General features: G+C 45.5%; 1 protein-coding gene across 1 annotated transcript in view; it reads right to left on the bottom strand.

The window, feature by feature from the left end:
• ANXA3 (annexin A3) overlaps nt 1–18,643 on the bottom strand; it is a 35,651-nt gene that overhangs the window by 4,428 nt on the left and 12,580 nt on the right. The window contains exons 5-12 of the mRNA XM_028744532.2: nt 17,752–17,865; nt 16,398–16,488; nt 13,481–13,560; nt 12,094–12,150; nt 11,050–11,143; nt 10,812–10,907; nt 7,440–7,498; nt 4,857–4,979 (exon numbers count right to left, since the gene is read on the bottom strand). Of these exons, the coding sequence (XP_028600365.2) occupies nt 4,857–4,979; nt 7,440–7,498; nt 10,812–10,907; nt 11,050–11,143; nt 12,094–12,150; nt 13,481–13,560; nt 16,398–16,488; nt 17,752–17,865 (714 nt within the window). The remainder of the gene's footprint in view (nt 1–4,856; nt 4,980–7,439; nt 7,499–10,811; nt 10,908–11,049; nt 11,144–12,093; nt 12,151–13,480; nt 13,561–16,397; nt 16,489–17,751; nt 17,866–18,643) is intronic.

The following is an 18,643-nucleotide window of genomic DNA, read 5'->3' as shown; positions in this document are numbered from 1 at the left end:
TGATCCTTATGGATTAAATCCGTTAGATGTTTTTTCAACCTGTTTGCCATTATGTCCGCAAATATTTTATAGTCATTATTTAATAAAGATATTGGCCTATAATTTTTTATATTTAATTTGTCAGTGTCCGATTTTGGAATTAAAGTTATGAAAGCCTCCCGCCATGACTCCGGTATTTTTCCATCCTTTAAAATATCATTCATGACCTCACAGAGGGCTGGCGCAAGTTGGTTTCCTAGGACTTTGTAATATTTTGCTGATAGGCCATCCGGGCCTGGAGTCTTCCCCAATTTCATTCTTTTAATTGCATTCTGGATCTCCTCTATATTTATGGGTTTGTTTAACTGTATTTTCTCTTCGGCCGTTAAGGTCCTCCCTTCACAGTTCTCTAAGTACTTTTCTATTAGGGTTGTGTCCTCCTCTCCTTTTTTATATAGCCCTTCATAGAACTCCAGAAAATTTTTTTGTATCTTTTTTGGATCTTCTACTATTTCTTCTTCTACTTTTATTTTGTTTATCACGCTTTGCTTTTGTCTTTTCCTCAGTTGCCACGCTAATAATTTTCCAATTTTGTTGGCTGATTCAAAATATCTTTGTCTCATTAACCTGATTTTCCATTCAATTTCTTGATTCACTAACGTCGAATATTGTGTCTGTAGTATTTTAATTACTTGTATGCTTTGTGTGTCTTTTGGGTTCTCTGTCAGTTTTTTCTCTAGCTGCCTTATATGATTGAGGATCTCTTCTTTCTTTTGTTGCCTTAATTTCTTTTTGTAACTGTTCTGCTGAATGAAGAAGCCCCTCAGCACCGCCTTACTGGCGTCCCAGGTTATTTCTGGGCTCACTCCTGTGTTAAGATTCAGTTCAAAGTAGTCTTTTAAAGTGGCTTTTGCTTTTCCAATGACTTCCTCGTCCTCTAAAAGTTGTTCATTTAGTCTCCATCTAAAGCCTCCTTTTAATTCACTTTTTAATTCCAATGTTATTGAATTGTGGTCTGAAAGAGTTCTCGGGTGAATTTCACATTTCGTAGCTCTTAAGGAGAGTTCTCTCGACGTCCAAATTTGGTCTATTCTGCCCCAGCTCTTATGTACTTCTGAGAAGAAGGTAAACTGCTTTTCTATTGGATGTTTATATCTCCAGATGTCTATTAAGTCCATGTTTTCTTCCAAGTCTTGGAAAGACTTTGGCAGCTTTCCTTGGTTCTTTTTCCCCTTTTCTGTTTGTCTATCAATTTCTGGGATTGGCACTGCATTAAAATCTCCCAGCAGTATCGTCCTGTTATTTTCTAATTCCATTAAAACTTGTTCTAATTTTTTGAAAAACTCTGGCTTGTTTGAATTTGGGGCGTATATATTTACCACATTTATTTTTTCTCCCTGGAAGCTGATTTGTACCCCCAATATCCTTCCTTCTTCATCCTTATAAATCAGTTTAGGTTCCCATTTTTCTTTAACATATGTTATTACTCCTTTTTTTTTCTCTGCCGTGGAGCTTATAAATTCCATTCCTAGCTTTCTATTTATTAATACACGATTATGCTTTTTGGCTACATGAGTCTCTTGTATACAGATTATGTCCAATTTTTTCTTTTTCAAAACATTTACAACTTTATTCCTTTTTGCTTTGTCATTCACGCCATTTACATTCCATGTTAGAATTTTTAGGTTCATTCTTGTTTACTTACTTATAAAACAGTAGTTTGCGGATTTAAGTTTCAGTTAGTTTAGATTCGAGTGGTTTTACTTTCTGTTTCTTCACCCTCCGCTCCCTCCGTTCCCTCCCCCCCTCTCCCCCCGAGTCCCCCCCCCAAACCCGCGCCATCTCCCCCGCCCCCACCCCCATCCCCGCCCCCCTGTGCCTCTCCCGCCCCACCAAGTTCTCTCTCATATCTTCGTAGAAACTTCCTGATTTCCTGACTATCAGCAATTTTAAATCTTTTTTCTTTGTAAAAAAAGGAGATCCCTTCTGGGAACTCCCATCTATGTTGAATGCCATTCTTCCTTAGGATATTTACTAGCTGTTTGTAACCCTCTCTCTTGCGAAGGAGTCTGATTGGAATTTCTTTGAAAATGATGATTGGTCTTCCATCTATCACCAGTTTCTTCTGGTAGCTTTCTCTTAAAATCTTATTTTTCAGCTCCGTCGATTTGAAGATTACCAGGCAGTCTCCTGGAGTCTTTCTTACTCTGTTTTGTTTAGGTTTTACTTTTATTCTGAAGGCATTTTCTATTTCTTGTGTGACTTCTTCCTCCTTTAGATTTAGCCATCTTGCCAGTTCTCTTATCATTTTCCCTTTGACATCTTCATTGACCTCCTCTCCTACCCCTCGGAATTTTAAATTTAGTTGTTTTTGTTTCATCTCCATCATTGCCAAATTGTCCAGAATTTGCTCCTGGCTCTTTCCTAATTCCTCAAAATTCTCTTTTATTTTCTCAGCTTCCTTTCTCTGATCTCTTATCTCTTTTTGTGTTTTTTTATTTGAGTCTTCTAGAGATTTGGTTCGAGTCGTTAAATCTTTTATCTTACTTGATAGTTCTCCCACCGCCCCTTCTATTTTCCTATCTATTGATTTCTGCATCTCTCCTAACTTTTCCTCCATGTGAATCTCATTCTGCTTAAACTCCTCTTTTATTTTCAACCAGAGTATATCTAAGTCTTTAATTTCTTCATGGCGAGACGTTTTCCTTTCTGCCGGAGTACCCACTGCTTTCTTCCCTTCCTTTCCTGCCATCTCCCCCTTCCTATATTTGCAAAACAAAATGCGTTTTTAAGACTCTCCCTTAGAGGGCGTACAATCTTATAGAAGCCACTTAATTATTCAGGCAGTCCCGCCCACCACCGCCCCTTTGGCAGTTATGACAGTACTTCTTTGAAAGGAATGTTGTAAGGATGGGAAGATAAAAAAAAAAGGGGGGGTACACAGGAAACGAGGGAAATTTGAAGCGAGGGGGTAGGGTCCCAGAATAAGTGTCAGGGGGGAAACAAAGATGTTCGAATACCAGGTTCTATTGTGTTGCTCCTCTTCTGAAAACTTCGGCCACTTATCTGGCCTAATCCGCTTTTATATATCAGAGGGCTTTGTCAGAAAAAAGGAGTCTGTTGTCATCCTGCTGGAGTCAGTAATAGTGATTGGGAAAAAGGGCTGGTGGGGCGCGGAAAGGGGGGGAAAGCGGGGAGGAGGGGGGAAGCGGAAAAAAAGGGGGGGAGGGCAAGGGACGTCACAGGGAGAGGGGGATTCCAGGGAGGGGGGAAAAAGGGGAAGGCGTGGGAACAAGCAAGCTCACTGAAGGTGAAATAGTAGTTCTGTCTCTTTATATTCCGGGATTAAGCCGCAGAGAATGTATAAAAAAAAATCGTTTTTGCGAGCGGTTTCTCGACCTTCTTTCTCTGCCTTCTTTCTCTTTGGGACGCGATTCTATGTTCTTCCAGCAGGGGACTAAAAGATCCCTCACTTGTAGATTAACAATGTCCCCACAATGTCCTCGCGTTGCTGCCGTTCTTATCCCACAGAGTCCCCCGGATCTCCAATATTCCAATTATATCCCTCCGAGCTTCCCCAAATTATATAAAGAATGTCCGATCCTGCAGTTATGAGGATGGTGCCTCGTCTCGCTGTAGCAGGCGAAGTAAAGAAATAAAGAAAAAGGAGAATGGATGTAGATGCTAGCTGACTGCGGGGACGCAATCTTCTGCAGATATTCTCTCCCGTTGCTAGTCACTAGCGGGAGGCGGCAGATTCCAAAGGCTGGGAAGAGGAGGGGGTTTGTGGGGCTTTTTGTTATTTCGAGCCCAGCCGTGTCCGGGGGGGAGGTGAGGTGCTTTCCCTTCTAGTTTTCTTTCTTCTCTCCCCTCCTATCTCCCAATCTAGTTAGAGCCTCCGTTCCGTCTCTTCCAATCCCCTCCTGTTCTTTTTGTAACTGCCCAAATGAAACAAAGTCTCTGAAACTTACTCTTTGTCCCGGTTTTATCTGTCGGTCATCCACTGCCTTGCAGTAACATTAGCAAGGACTTCACTTCTCTCTCGCTACAGCCGGTAAGTAACTAAGTCTCTTTGTTACAAACTTACGATTTAGTGCCCAGCGCCATCTTAAATCCAGAAATCAGGTCAGGCTCTTTAAACAAAATCCATTTACATCCTTCGTTCCTCGGACCTTTTCATTCAGATTTTACCTCTTCCGTTGTCATACGATGTTAAGAACGTCAGATTTTTAGGGTTACAGAGATTTGTCGCTCAACTTCGGTGGGAGCTTGAGGCATAACTGCATGGGGTTCGCAGGCCTTACCGATGCGCGTCTCTCGATCCACTGCCTCCGGGTCTTCCTCCCCAAAAACGGCGAGAAAAAAAACCTCCAGAAGCTTGCGGATCACTCCAACGCCGCTGGTTGCGCTTCTCTCAAGGGGGCCCCCCTTGAGATTAAAGTTGGGGTCGCAGTGCCTATGCGTAGCCCCTCAAAGTCCCCATGTAGTTCGGAGAAGTCTCTCCGCGCTCCCTTCCCGGTGGCGATCCAAACCGGAAGTCGGGGAGGGCGGGATATAAATAAAATCCCGGAGGGCGGGATATAAATAAAATTTATTATTATTAATATTATTATTACCTCAGGTTTACACATGCTATCAGGGCTGAGAGAGGATTGGTCTACTGTGTCATAGAACCCATCTGTGTAAAATTAAGAGAGCCCAGGTGACGTTTAGGGATCTGCCCCAAGTAACAGAGGACAGAAATTCCTTAACTTCCATCACCTTCCATCTCTCTCTGCTTTCCAACAGTGTCTTTCATGTCCAAGACCAAAGAAGTGGATTCACACACAGAGAGAGAAAGAGATCTGGAATGTACCTGAAGCGATTGAGGTACTCACTTTAATAGCAGAATACAAGGAGACGCCGTACAGTTTCTTATATTCAGCTCGAATATCCAAGAGGTCAATCTCTGACCTGGATGCCAGAATTCTGTTCAGCGTGAATTCATCTGTCCCAGCCCCCTATCAACAAGGAAAGGGATCATCATCATCACCATCATCATCATCATGATTATTTATAAATTTTGTATACCGCCCAACACCCCCCAGGTATCAGAGTAGTTTCAACACAATGTAAAAACACAAAAACACATAACAAAAAAACAAAAAGAACCCAGTAACTCCCTTTCCCATTTTAAAAAATTGTTTCATTTGTGTTTCAGAGCTACAGACACTGTACTTTGAAAAGCACACACACACACACACACACACACACACACACTATTTACGTGTTTTGCAAAAAATGGCAGAAAACATCCCCCTAATTCAGGGATGCCCTGCCATCCTCCAGATATTGTTGGACTTCATATCCCTTCATGCTGGCTGGGGCTGATGGGAATTGGAGTCCAACGGAGAGCCCTATACAGGCTCCTCCCCCCACCTTTGTTTGGCAAGGCTGCTCCATAGCAGCAACACCTATACAATCCTCACCAGCACAGAGCTTTTTCCCTTGAAAGATTCAGTGCTATGCTGCCTGCAATCTTGCAGGAAATGTTCTCCAGGGTTCCAAATTCAGAGAGGTATTGTCCTTGCGGTGTAGGACAGGCCGAGACCATTGCACATGTCTTGTTTTACTGTCCATTTTATGAAGTAAAAGGTAAAGGGACCCCTGACCGTTAGGTCCAGTTGTGTCCGACTCTGGGGTTGCGGCGCTCATCTCGCTTTACTGGTCGAGGGAGCCGGCGTACAGCTTCCGGGTCATGTGGCCAGCATGACTAAGCGGCTTCTGGCGAACCAGAGCAGCGCACGGAAACACCGTTTACCTTCCCGCTGGAGCGGTACCTATTTATCTACTTGCACTTTGACGTGTTTTCGAACTGCTAGGTTGGCAGGAGCAGGGACCGGGCAACGGGAGTTCACCCCGTCGCGGGGATTCGAACCGCCGACCTTCTGATCGGCAAGCCCTAGGCTCTGTGGTTTAACCCACAGCACCACTCGCGTCCCATTTTACGAAGTAATCAACGACAAATGTTTGAGCCTCATTCTGAAGGAGAGGCTAAACTGTTCTGATTCCTACAGGGTTTCTCTTTTTATTGAATAGCTGCGGGCCTGGCAGTATGGAGAAAGGAGCAGAATATGGGAGCAACGCCATGAAACTACGCAGCGCTGGATTTATGTATAAGCTAAACAAGCTATAACACTACTTGGCCCCTCCCCAAAAATTCCACTATTAATATACCGTATTTTTCGCCCTATAGGACGCACTTTTCCCCCTCCAAAAATGAAGGGGAAATGTGTGTGCGTCCTATGGGGCGAATGCAGGCTTTCGCTGAAGCCTGGAGAGCGAGAGGGGTCGGTGCGCACCGACCCCTCTCGCTCTCCAGGCTTCAGGAAGCTCTGCGCAACCCTCGGGAGACCGGCTCCGAGGGTTGCGCAGAGCTGCCTGCAGTCCTGGGCTCAGCGCAGCTCTGCGCGGCCACCGGGAGCCGGGCACGAAGTCCCGCCCCGCTCCGGATGGCCACGCAGAGCTGCCTGCAGTCCCGGGCTCAGCGCAGCTCTGCGCGGCCATCGGGAGGGGGGCGCGAAGTCCTGCCCCGCTCCCGATGGCCGTGCAGAGCTGCCTGCAGTCCCGGGCTCAGCGCACTTCTCCCCATCGCCAGCCCCACAAGCTTGGGGGACAGCGGGGAGGCAGAGTGCGCCTTCCCGCTGTTCCCCGACCTGGTTCGTCCAGCCCCGCACCTGGGGGGGAAATAATTTTTTCCCCTTTATTTCCCCCCCAAAAAACTAGGTGCGTCCTATGGGCCGGAGCGTCCTATGGGGCGCAAAATACGGTACTTCTTCTTAATTGCATTTCAGTTCAACCATTACTTTGATAAAATACACATTCTGTTATGTGCAAATGGCTTTAGATACCTATTACAGTGCAGTTGGGATGCGAACGGGATCCGTTCTGGAGCCCCGTTCGCATCCTGAACATAACGTAAGATGCGACAGCGCGTCTGCACGTGTCGTGTTTCGCCGCTTCCACACATGCGTGTGACATTATTTTGACCGTCTGCGCATGCGCGAGCGGCAAAACCTAGAAGTAACGCACTCCGTTACTTCCGGGTTGCCGCAGAGCACAACCCGAAAGCGCTCAACCTGAAGCGTATTTATCCCGAGATATGACTGTATGTCCATAAATTACCATATAATATTCTACACAAAAAACGGCAACAATTTGTTGTTGACAAAGGACAGCTGGACACATAAAGGGCCCCATTACCTTCAGTAGCTTAGGGCCTCATCAAACCTAAATCCGGCCCTGAAACTACGTCGTCATAAGACCTGAGTCGTACTTTTTAACCTTACAGTTTTATCTCAAAGCACCTCCTTCTGTGAACAGATGCCAATTGTATGTTTCAACCCAAATATTCCTGTTTCCTTTGTATGCCGATAAAGGTTGAACGACTGATTGAAGAAGGCAGCGTCTTGTGTCCTTACCTTCAAAGACTTGTGCAGCCTTTCAGCAAAGAATGCTGGAGTGTTGTTTGCACATTTGACTATCAAAAAGAAAGAAAGAAGAAGGTTAGCAGTTGACTCCATTATTGCATTTTCTCTGCTGGAACAGCTATGGAGGAGTGCCAAGGTTGTGCAGAAAAGTGAAATTGGTGGGCAACCACAGCGCTTGCAAAACATCCAACCCTCAGTGTGAGTGTAGTGGTTAAGAGCGGTAGACTCGTAATCTGGGGAACCGGGTTCGCGTCTCCGCTCCTCCACATGCAGCTGCTGGGTGACCTTGGGCTAGTCACACTTCTGTGAAGTCTCTCAGCCCCACCCACCTCACAGAGTGTTTGTTGTGGGGAAGGAAGGGAAAGGAGAATGTTAGCCGCTTTGAGACTCCTTAAAGGGAGTGAAAGGCGGGATATCAAATCCAAACTCCTCCTCCTCCTCCTCCTCCTCTTCTTCTTCTTCTTCATTCAGAACAGATGCATTCTGTTTCATGCTTGTTTACAATGCCTTTGTCGGTATTTTTTCTTATTGCTGCCCCCTCGTGGGTAATTATGTTAACTGCATTTGCACATAGTGATGCATGGAAGTGAGAGCTGGACCATAAAGAAGGCTGATCACTGAAGAATTGATGCTTTTGAATTATGGTGCTGGAGGAGACTTTTGAGAGTCCCATGGACTGCAAGAAGATCAAACCTCTCTGTTCTTAAGGAAATCAGCCCTGAGTGTTCACTGGAAGGACAGATCATGAAGCTGAGGCTCCAATACTTTGGCCACCTCATGAGAAGAGAAGACTCCCTGGAAAAGACCCTGATGTTGGGAAAGATGGAGGGCACAAGGAGAAGGGGAAGACAGAGGACGAGATGGTTGGACAGTGTTCTCGAAGCTACCAGCATGAGTTTGACCAAACTGCGGGAGGCAGTGGAAGACAGAAGTGCCTGGTGTGCTCTGGTCCATGGGGTCACGAAGAGTCGGACACGACTAAATGACTAAACAACAAAGCATTTGCACAACTCTGCAGACTTCCTTTAGAACAGGTCAAGCCGTCTCCCGAACTCCGTGAAAATGCAATGGAAGCTTCCATTTTCTTGCAAGTACTAAACTGGATTTGGGGAGCTTCTGAATGTGCTCCAAAAAAAAAATAATTGACACAATTGCACCACTTAAAAAAAATAAAATAAAAATCTGCATGAATGCTTTTGGGGATTTATTTTTTTTTTTAGCTCTGAATTAACATGTTGTGGCAAAACTGAGCAGGTTTATTCATTTATTGGTGTGAAGAGAGAGAGATGAAGATAACAAGACTTACCCATTGCATCAGAACATTTACAGTTAGCATATATATATATATATATATATATATATATATATATATATATATGCAGGTTTTGGTGTCCTCGGGTGTCTTCCCGTGTAAAAGTTGGGGTGTCTAGGCGACGTTTCGACGAGGTCTCACTCGTCATCTTCAGGCTGGTGCTTTCGGCTTCTTGTTACTGGAACAGAGCAGGATCTCAGTGTTTGAGTTCCTATAAATACTGTTGAGGAGGTGTGGTGTATAGCCTCCAATGTTCTGGGCAGAGAGGAAGTTCCCAGGCTAGTGTGCCTTTTCTTCTTTTGTTCCTTAATTGCTTGAGGGGTATCTTGAGTGATTTCTTGAGTGATATCCTGAGTACCACTTAGGTGGGTCATTAGGTGTGGATTAGTTGCTAAAGCCTTTGTGTCTTGACCTCTTGAACTTTGTGAAGAGTTTTTCTGAGAAGATGGCTGTACTGCACTTAGTTGTGCTCTGGCTTGGCTTCGTGTATAGGGGCGAGCTGTGGTTTTGTGGCCTGTGCCAGCCAGATCCTCACAACATGAACAAGCGTGACGACACATCCCGCTTGCCAGACATCTGGAAATTAGCCCTCCCCACAAAAACTGACACCAGATCCAGAGGCACACAGAACGCCATCACCAATCAACCACACCAGACCCAAACCCAGACCCTCTCCACAGATAAATTACAGACACCATCCAGTAGCCAAACCATGGTGGCACCTCCGGATGCTGCACCCCCCTGCAATCCCTACACAGATCTGGCTGGCACAGGCCACAAAACCACAGCTCGCCCCTATACACGAAGCCAAGCCAGAGCACAACTAAGTGCAGTACAGCCATCTTCTCAGAAAAACTCTTCACAAAGTTCAAGAGGTCAAGACACAAAGGCTTTAGCAACTAATCCACACCTAATGACCCACCTAAGTGGTACTCAGGATATCACTCAAGAAATCACTCAAGATACCCCTCAAGCAATTAAGGAACAAAAGAAGAAAAGGCACACTAGCCTGGGAACTTCCTCTCTGCCCAGAACATTGGAGGCTATACACCACACCTCCTCAACAGTATTTATAGGAACTCAAACACTGAGATCCTGCTCTGTTCCAGTAACAAGAAGCCGAAAGCACCAGCCTGAAGATGACGAGTGAGACCTCGTCGAAACGTCGCCTAGACACCCCAACTTTTACACGGGAAGACACCCGAGGACACCAAAACCTGCATTCCTATACCCGTGAAAATCTACGAAAGCATATATATATATATATACGGGAAGACACCCGAGGACACCAAAACCTGCATATATATATATATGTATATATGTATGTATCCAAGGGCTTTAATTTTAGGATTCAAAACTCAAAAATGTCCCAACCACCTAGGCTTGGGTGTCAAGCATTTTCTTTAATTCTGCCCTTGTTAAAAAAGAAATTCACTATAAAACACACATGCAATACAGTGGTGCCTCGCAAGACGAAATTAATTCGATCCGCGAGTTTTGCCGTCTTGCGATTTTTTTCGTCTTGCGAAGCACGGTGTCGGGAAAGTTTTGGAAAAGCTTCAAAAATCACCAAAGTCTTTAAAAACCTCAAAAAAGGCTACCACACCGCGTTCCATGAGTTGCTCCTCAAAGTCAAGTCGCAACTGTATTAACGGTGTTAAGAAAAAGGAAACAAACTTGCAAGACGTTTCCGTCTTGCGAAGCAAGCCCATAGGGAAAATCGTCTTGCGAAGCAGCTCAAAAAACAAAAAACCCTTTCGTCTGGCGAGTTTTTCGTCTTGCGAGGCATTCGTCTTGCGAGGTACCACTGTACCAGAAATAGAAGCTCAGGTAAGTGCTGCAGTACTGAAAGCTCTACTGAAAGCAGGACTGAAAGCACGATTTAGCGCTTCTGTGCATGCGCAAGCGCCGAAACCCAGAAATAACCGTTCCGGTACTTCTGGGTTCAGCATGGTGCGCAACCCAAAATCGCGCAACCCGGAGTGTCTGAAACCTGAGGTATGACTGTAGTTATATATCACACAGACCCGTTTCCCTCAAGTCCTCCTTACCTATGGCCAGCAGCAGGTCTTCAAAACTTCCTGAGGTTTCGCTCTGGATGCTGTCTTCCAGTTTCTTCCCACTGATATTTCTGTATTCTTCAAAGGCTTAGGAACGACAAGAGATAAGAACGCCAGCGCTGTTAAGGGGCATCTCCAGGTGGTAGAAAAATTCGCAAGACCTGCCCCTTTTCGCCTCCCTTTACTGAACAGCAGAGAAAAAGAGAGGACCCCCAGAATGGTTTCTTACTTAGTTTCAGCTGAGGGAAACTGCTGAAGCACAGAACCTCAATGAATTTGCCCTCGTCGGTCCCCCACCTCTTCTCGCCTGCGTTGTACAGGATCTAAAAGAAGAAGAAGAAGAAGAAGAAGACGACTAGAGATTAAAAGCTTGCCTGTATTCTTTGCCTGGTCTCTGTAGCATTCTAAACACTTCCGAGGTAGGTTAGCAAAGGAGGAAGGCTGGGGCTCATGTACCTTTAGTTGTTGAGGGAATTTCAGCCCCTTCTGCTCCTAATAAAAGAGCAGAAGCCCTCAGACACCAGGAAGACATTTTTTTAAAAAATAAGAAATGGGAAAATATATAATTTACCTTAAAAACCAATGTAAACAATTAAAATTATTAGTCAAATTGGAATAACACTTATCGTTTCTCCCCTGGTCTCCTTGCGAGCGAAAAATACGGTATTTCAATTAATTGATTGTGATTTTATGTAAACTGTGTTATTGTTACTGTTGTTAGCCGCTCTGAGCCCGGCTTTGGCTGGGGAGGGCGGAATATAAATAAAATATTATTATTATTATTATTATTATTATTATTATTATTATTATTACTACTACTACTACTACTACTACTACTATGCACTTCCTTCCAACTCTCCAATGTCCTTTTGGAGATGCAGACATCCCGCTGTCCCCCCCAAATGCTTCTTCAGAAGGATGGAGCAATCCCAGCCCTGCACAGTTTACGATACAATATGATACGATAATCTTTATTGTCATTGTCCCATACAGAACAACGAAATTGAAAAAATCTACATCAGACATTCAGAAACCAACAAGCCTGCTATCCCAGCCTGGTTAGCCCCCTAAAAACTCTGATACCCCATCATTAAATACAATATACTGCCATAGAGACTACCTTACACTGTGTTTAAAACCAAAATCGCATTTGGATAGAAACTGTTTCTCAAGCGGCTTTCCGGCTCAGAAACTCTAAGAAACATTTTTAAACAGCTCAGAAACTTCCCGATTGGCCCAACCTACAGCCGACACCTTTCTGGATTGCTATTACCTGAGCGTCCTTCTTTGCTACCTGCTCATCCGGTCTTTGATTCTCATCTCTTCGGCCCTGTGATCACATTGAGAGAGGTTTTAAAAGCTAAGTAAAGTAAGAGCACCCGTCACATTAAACAGCATTTGGAGCCAGTCCTGTGTCACAAGCAAATGGGAGATGGAGAGCAGACACGACAAGGTTTCCTTTGCAGGAGGACACGAGACTTAGGGCACCCCTGTAGCAATGGATTTACGTGCAAGTGGTGCTGTGGGTTAAACCACAGAACCTAGGACTTGCCGATCAGAAGGTCAGCAGTTCGAATCCCCGTGACGGGGTGAGCTCCCGTTGCTCGGTCCCTGCTCCTGCCAACCTAGCAGTTCGAAAGCACGTCCAAGTGCAAGTAGATAAATAGGTACCGCTCCAGCAGAAAGGTAAATGGCGTTTCCGTGCACTGCTCTGGTTTGCCAGAAGCGGCTTAGTCATGCTGGCCACATGACCCAGAAGCTGTACACCAGCTCCCTCGGCCAGTAAAGCGAGATGAGCGCTGCAACCCCAGAGTCGGTCATGACTGGACCGAATGGCCAGGGGTCCCTTTACCCTTTATCTATATAGGTTGAGCAGGCATTACCAGGCACCAGTCTCCCATGGGTGATGCCCCCACCCCAGGCAACAGATTTGGGGGCAGAAGAAGGGTCAGCTGAAGGAAAGGGCTGTGGTGGAACATCTGCTTTGAATGCAGAAGAAGGGGCGGAATTTGGTAATATGGCGCCCTGGGCAGGAAATTTGGTGCCCACCGCTAAATATTTCTTCTTTTCACAACAATTCATTTGGGAACAGTTGCTTTTTATGGATCTTTACATGGTACCCATTAAAATATAGGTTTTATAATCAACATTATTTTGTGCCCCTTTGACTTGGCACCCCGTGTGAGGGAACAGCCCACAATGCACTAAATTCAGTGCTGGCAGAAGGCTCTGGGTTCTGTTCCTGTCATTTCCAGTTGGAACTGGGGAAAAGTCTTGCCAGAAGTGCTGAATAATTCCTGCCATTCAGTGTAAGGTGGACTAGTGGTTTGACTCAGGGCAGTTACCTACGCTCTGAACTGTGTATTTATAAGAGCCAGAGTGACCAGTTATATAAGCCAATGCAGCTACAGAGTTCAATCTTATGCACAGCCTCTCCACCCCTTCTTCTGAACGTGCTGTCATGATCGGAACTCAGTGCAGGAGGGGATCACAGGATTTGGACCCAATGTTTGCATTGGGCCTGTTGAAAGAGAGGTGTAGAATCCCCCCAAAAAAGAAATATCACAAATAAGCTAACGGATTTGGGAATCTTGGAATCCCAACCTGGCCATAAATGGGCAAGGCACAGGTAAAAAGAGAATTGCTGGAGGCTCTCTTACATCGGCCAGAGTTAACAGGGCTTGTCGGAAGTCGCCAGATGTGTCGGAGCTGATGTCGTCCCCAAGGCTCTTCTTATAAACTGGAAAGAAAAAACCCATAAGCAAAATTTCAGGGACCAGGAACAGTAAGGAATGCCATGCGTACAACAATTCGCGTGAGGAACAAGGAAAACTTTGTGTTTGTGCTCCTTGGAGAAAAAAAGGTGAGATAGGGATGCAGTAAATGAATAAACATAAATTCGTATTTCTCGGCTGGCTGGCTTAACGCAAGGCGGTGGTCAAGTAGTGAACCGCCTCTTCTGAAACTTGCCTGCGCATCACCCAACACACACATTCCTCCTTAATCGACGTTTCTCAAGCTTGGGTCCCCAGCTGTTGTTGGACTACAACTCCCATCATCCCTAGCTAGCAGGACCAGTGGTCAGGGATGATGGGAGTTATAGTTTAGCAGCTGGGAACCCAAGCTTGGGAAACACTCCCTCAATTCAAGAGATACACTTCCTATTGCTGTGTTGTTGTTGTTTAGTCGTTTAGTCGTGTCCGACTCTTCATGATCCCATGGACCAGAGCACGCCCGGCACTTATGTCTTCCACTGCCTCCCGCAGTTTGGTCAAACTCATGCTGGTAGCTTCGAGAACACTGTCCAACCATCTTGTCCTCTGTCGTCCCCTTCTCCTTGTGCCCTCAATCTTCCCCAACATCAGGGTCTTTTCCAGGGAGTCTTCTCTTCTCATGAGGTGGCCAAATATTGGAGCCTCAGCCTCAGGATCTGTCCTTCCAGTGAGATCTCAGGGCTGATTTCCTTCAGAATGGATTGGTTTGATCTTCTTGCAGTCCATGGGACTCTCAAGAGTCTCCTCCAGCACCATAATTCAAAAGCATCAATTCTTCAGCGATCAGCCTTCTTTATGGTCCAGCTTTCACTTCCATACATCACTACTGGGAAAACCATAGCTATACGGACCTTTGTCGGCAAGGTGATGTCTCTGCTTTTGAAGATGCTGTCTGGGTTTGTCATTGCTTTTCTCCCAAGAAGCAAGCGTCTTTTAATTTCGTGGCTGCTGTCACCATCTGCAGTGATCATGGAGCCCAAGAAAGTAGCTGGACAGCTGGACAGAATTCTGAGGGCCAAATGGAAAGGGCTGGAGGGCCGGAGATCCCCCCGCCTGCTTTTAGAGGACATCGCCAAGCAATTAACCACAATCGCTCGCTTGCAATGCCAGCAGGCCTTGAAGAAGTCCATCATGGCTCAATAAACGTGCTCTCCAAACTTGTGTTATTTGCCTGGGCTCCCCATTAGAATACGACGTGCTCAAGTATGAAGCTAAATGCACTCCTAGTGAAAAGCTTTACCCACTTCACCAGGAAAACAGCCATAAATCTTCCAGATATTAATCAAAGCCATGAGCCTCGCTGCTACCCCCAGAGCTGTACCGGCTCCAAGTATAGACTCCGCTGGGCTGGCTGCATTAAACTGTCCAATCCATCATGCTCAGCTTCTCTACAGCTCAGCAATTCATCTTTCTGAAACGCAGCAGAAGAGGATCCTTTCCAGGAAAGGACCTCTAAGAACCGAAGCAATCTGGCGATGGGTTGCAAGGAGGAGGGCCTGCCAAGCATCCCAGCAAGCAGAAAAGTGGCCAGCTGATGTCAGCCAAAACTGAGTAAAGGGGATGAGGGTTTAATACAGTGGTTCTCAACCTGTGGGTCCCCAGATGTTGTTGGACTACAACTCCCACCATCCCTGATCTCTGGCCTTGCTAGCTAAGGGTGATGGGAGTTTGTAGTTCAACAACATCTGGGGACCCACAGGTGGAGAAAAGCTGGTTTAATAGCTACTCGCTTGTTCCCTTGGTTTCCTGACAATTACAGGTACGAACTGGTTGACTATAGACACAGAGTTTGTTTGGACAAATATATTGATATCCGGAAAGCATTAATACACAACATAGTGGGTTATTGATAACCATATTTAGATTAGGATAATAATGTCACTTATATCTATATAATAACCTATAGCATTTAAATTTGACTTTACTTAATGTGTTACATTCCTGTTTTGGTCCATTTTCCTCTTCTCTCTGTTTCCCTTTCTTCACATTTTATTTTCTTTTCTTTTATAAATGAATACATGAATAAATGAATATTCAGATTAGGTTGCTGGAGAAGACCCAACAGAATGTGTATATGTAGTTGATCTTAAGAGAATCAAGCCAGGCGAGGATACGAACACTATCAAGAAAAGGGATCTGACTGCTCCAAAACTTTGCACAAAGGGTATTGAAAGTGTGATCACGCCTGAACGCCCTTGACAGCACCAAAAAGCACAAAAATCATACTGGAAACACATGCAAAAGGATGTCTAGAAGGGCCCCAACTACATAAGTACTAGAGGACTGGAGAGGAGTTTGGCCCCCATTGTTAAAGTGGCTAATTGACAGCATGGAGCCAGGTTTAACGAATCTTGCGATATATATTCTCAAAGGGCAAAGCAGCTAAGATTTATAAGGGCCTGACACATTACTCCAGGCTGTTTAAGAGATTGCTCAGATACCTCAGGATAACTTTGCCAGATTTACTCCTTAGATTTATAACATTATTGACTCATCAGAGCACCAAATAAGTCAGCCTCCAGGAAGCCTCTGTTTGCAGGGAAAGAAGATGCTCAAAATCTTGGTGGCTGAAGGAGACGGCATTCCACTGCAACAGACTAGCTTCTGCCTGCTTCATCCTCTCCACGCCAGCCCAGAATTGCACTCCTCAGCTATCCAGCAAGAATAGGTCTTCTCCCCACCCAGCCTTCTGCAATGACTGATGAAACCTCTTTGACCGATCTCCAGCTAGAATTCTCTGCTGGAAAAGTAGCAATTACAGCACCTGCCTGACTAGAATCCCTTCACTCAAAGTCATCGTTACCTGTGTAATATGCCTGGGCTACTTCTTTCATTTGCTTGCTAGTCCTTGAGGCCAGGATCTCGATCAGAGCCTGCTCGTCCGTTCCAGCACCCTAGAAGCAAAAAGAAGAGGAAGAGGATTTCTTTAGCCTGGAAAAGAGGAGACTGAGAGGAGATTGGATGGCCATCTTCAAATATCTCAAGGGCTTTCAGATGGAGCAAGCTTGTTTTCTCCTGCTCCTCGAGGGTAGGAATCGAACCAATGGCTTCAAGCTACAAGAAAGAAGATTCCGACTCAACATTCGGAAAGACCTTCTGACAGTAAGAGATGTCCATCAATGGAACTGTCTCCATCGGGAGATGGTGGACTCTCCTTCCTTGAAGGTTTTTAAGCAGAGGTTGGATGGCCATCTGTCACGGAGATTCCTGCATTGCGGGGGGTTGGACTAAATGACTCTTGGGGTACCTTCCAACTAAGATACTATGATTTAGGCACTTTCCATTGTAGAGTCTCCTTGGGGATCTAGCAAGCTTCTGAAGAGCCAAAAGACAAAATGTCAACAGAGGCGATAACATCCTGAAGATTCATGGCAGCAGAAGGGAGATGGACTGAAGACAATTCAGCCAAGAACTCCTGAGCTCCTAACTGACATCAACACAAGGGCTTTAAGTGAGTGCTTTTTCACCGAAGCCACAGGGGGCTTATCATTCCCTTGACTGCACCTATCGGGATTGGTTAACACCGCTGGCGAACAGTCAATGGTGTGAGCTAACAGTTTAAATGGGCGCAGAAAGAATCGACCAATGAATTGATCAATCCATTAACTGCTGGTCCAAAGTATGGATTTTAGAACTGAGCTGCCCTCTGAAAGGATTGGTGGCATTGAGAAAGATATTTACAGCACATAGCGTCCCAGTTCATTGACACAAATGTGATGGTCCTTGTTGGGACAGAATGCCATGCCTGAACCAGAACATCTGTGTGTCCTCTGGGGCCAAAATCCAGAGAAGAGGCATGCATACACCAGAGGCAACTGTATGGAGAGGGGGAGCTGTGCTTGCTCTTCCTCTACTGAAGAGGCTAGCTGCTGCTCAGTTTTATGAAGCGGCTTGTCTCCTCCGTTAAGTGACAACTGCTGCAAGGGAAATGGCAAGCAGAGCTCCAGCTTTGAAAGTGGCTGCAACCTCCACATGCCTTTTTCTGAATCCCAAACCACGTACGAAGACAACTTCATTTAAAATGAGACATTCTTGCAATGCGGTATGGCCATCTTTTAATTTCCTCAAAACAGCAGCGGACGCAAAAAAAATATGGCAAGCGAAATTTCCCAAACGAGTAAATAACAGAAGGAGCGGCGCTGTCGTCGCAGACTTACTTTCATGGATTTCTTCAGTTGTTTAGCATCAAACACTGCCGGAGGCGTTACAAGAGCGACCATTATACGCTCCAAATTGCCAGAGAGATCCCCTTTCAAAGCATCTTTCATATCCTTTTCAAAAAGAGAAAGAAACAGAGCTGTCAATGTTTCTCGCTGTCAAAAATCCTATCCAGGCTCCAAGGACGGCCTGCCCTTTACAACAGAGATAAACCGTCCACTGAATCTCTCTTTTAATTGTAGCTTCGTTCTCAGTGAGGACAAAACCCTATGCCTGGGCAAGACCACTTCACACAGCACATTAAGCAGCCGAAATTTGTTTCAATTGTGGTTTTAAACCTGGGCTGCACATGGTTTCATTCCATCACTGTTGCAAGCATGGCTTGTTTGTTTTGATGTCTTTCATCGCTGATGCTAACATTTACATGCTGGGTTTTGAAGAATATGCTTTGTTTGCAAGGTGCCCAGCAAATATTTACTGATGGGTGGCTATGTCAATTTAAAATAATGAGAGCAGCAAGAAAATAAACACACATGAGAGGAGTGCGCTAGGAATGACTGCTCCTCCAGCCAAAAGATCCTTGCAGCTGGAAAACTAGGAGAAGGTTGTCTACATGGAAGAGGAAGGGGCAGAGGGAGAGGGGGAGAGAGAGGGGGGGGGAAAGAATCCATCATGTGTCACCTACAGCCTGAAGTGGTCCAGCCATGCAAATTGATAATTAGATCTCTGCCTCATCCCGGACTGAAGAGACCTGACCTCCTTGTCAGGAGCTCAGCCTACCTCGAGTAGGACCTTGGCAGAGACACATGCCCAACTGGCATGTTCTCTCCCTCCTGGTCAATCTTTTGGGAGCTTCATTAGCTTTCTTCAGCCCGAACATCACAGCAACCG

This window comes from Podarcis muralis, chromosome 9 (assembly GCF_964188315.1).
Source record: "Podarcis muralis chromosome 9, rPodMur119.hap1.1, whole genome shotgun sequence".
Taxonomy (NCBI): domain Eukaryota; kingdom Metazoa; phylum Chordata; class Lepidosauria; order Squamata; family Lacertidae; genus Podarcis; species Podarcis muralis.
The sequence above is the reverse complement of the archived record's forward strand: the minus strand, read 5'-3'. Positions and strand labels throughout refer to the sequence as shown.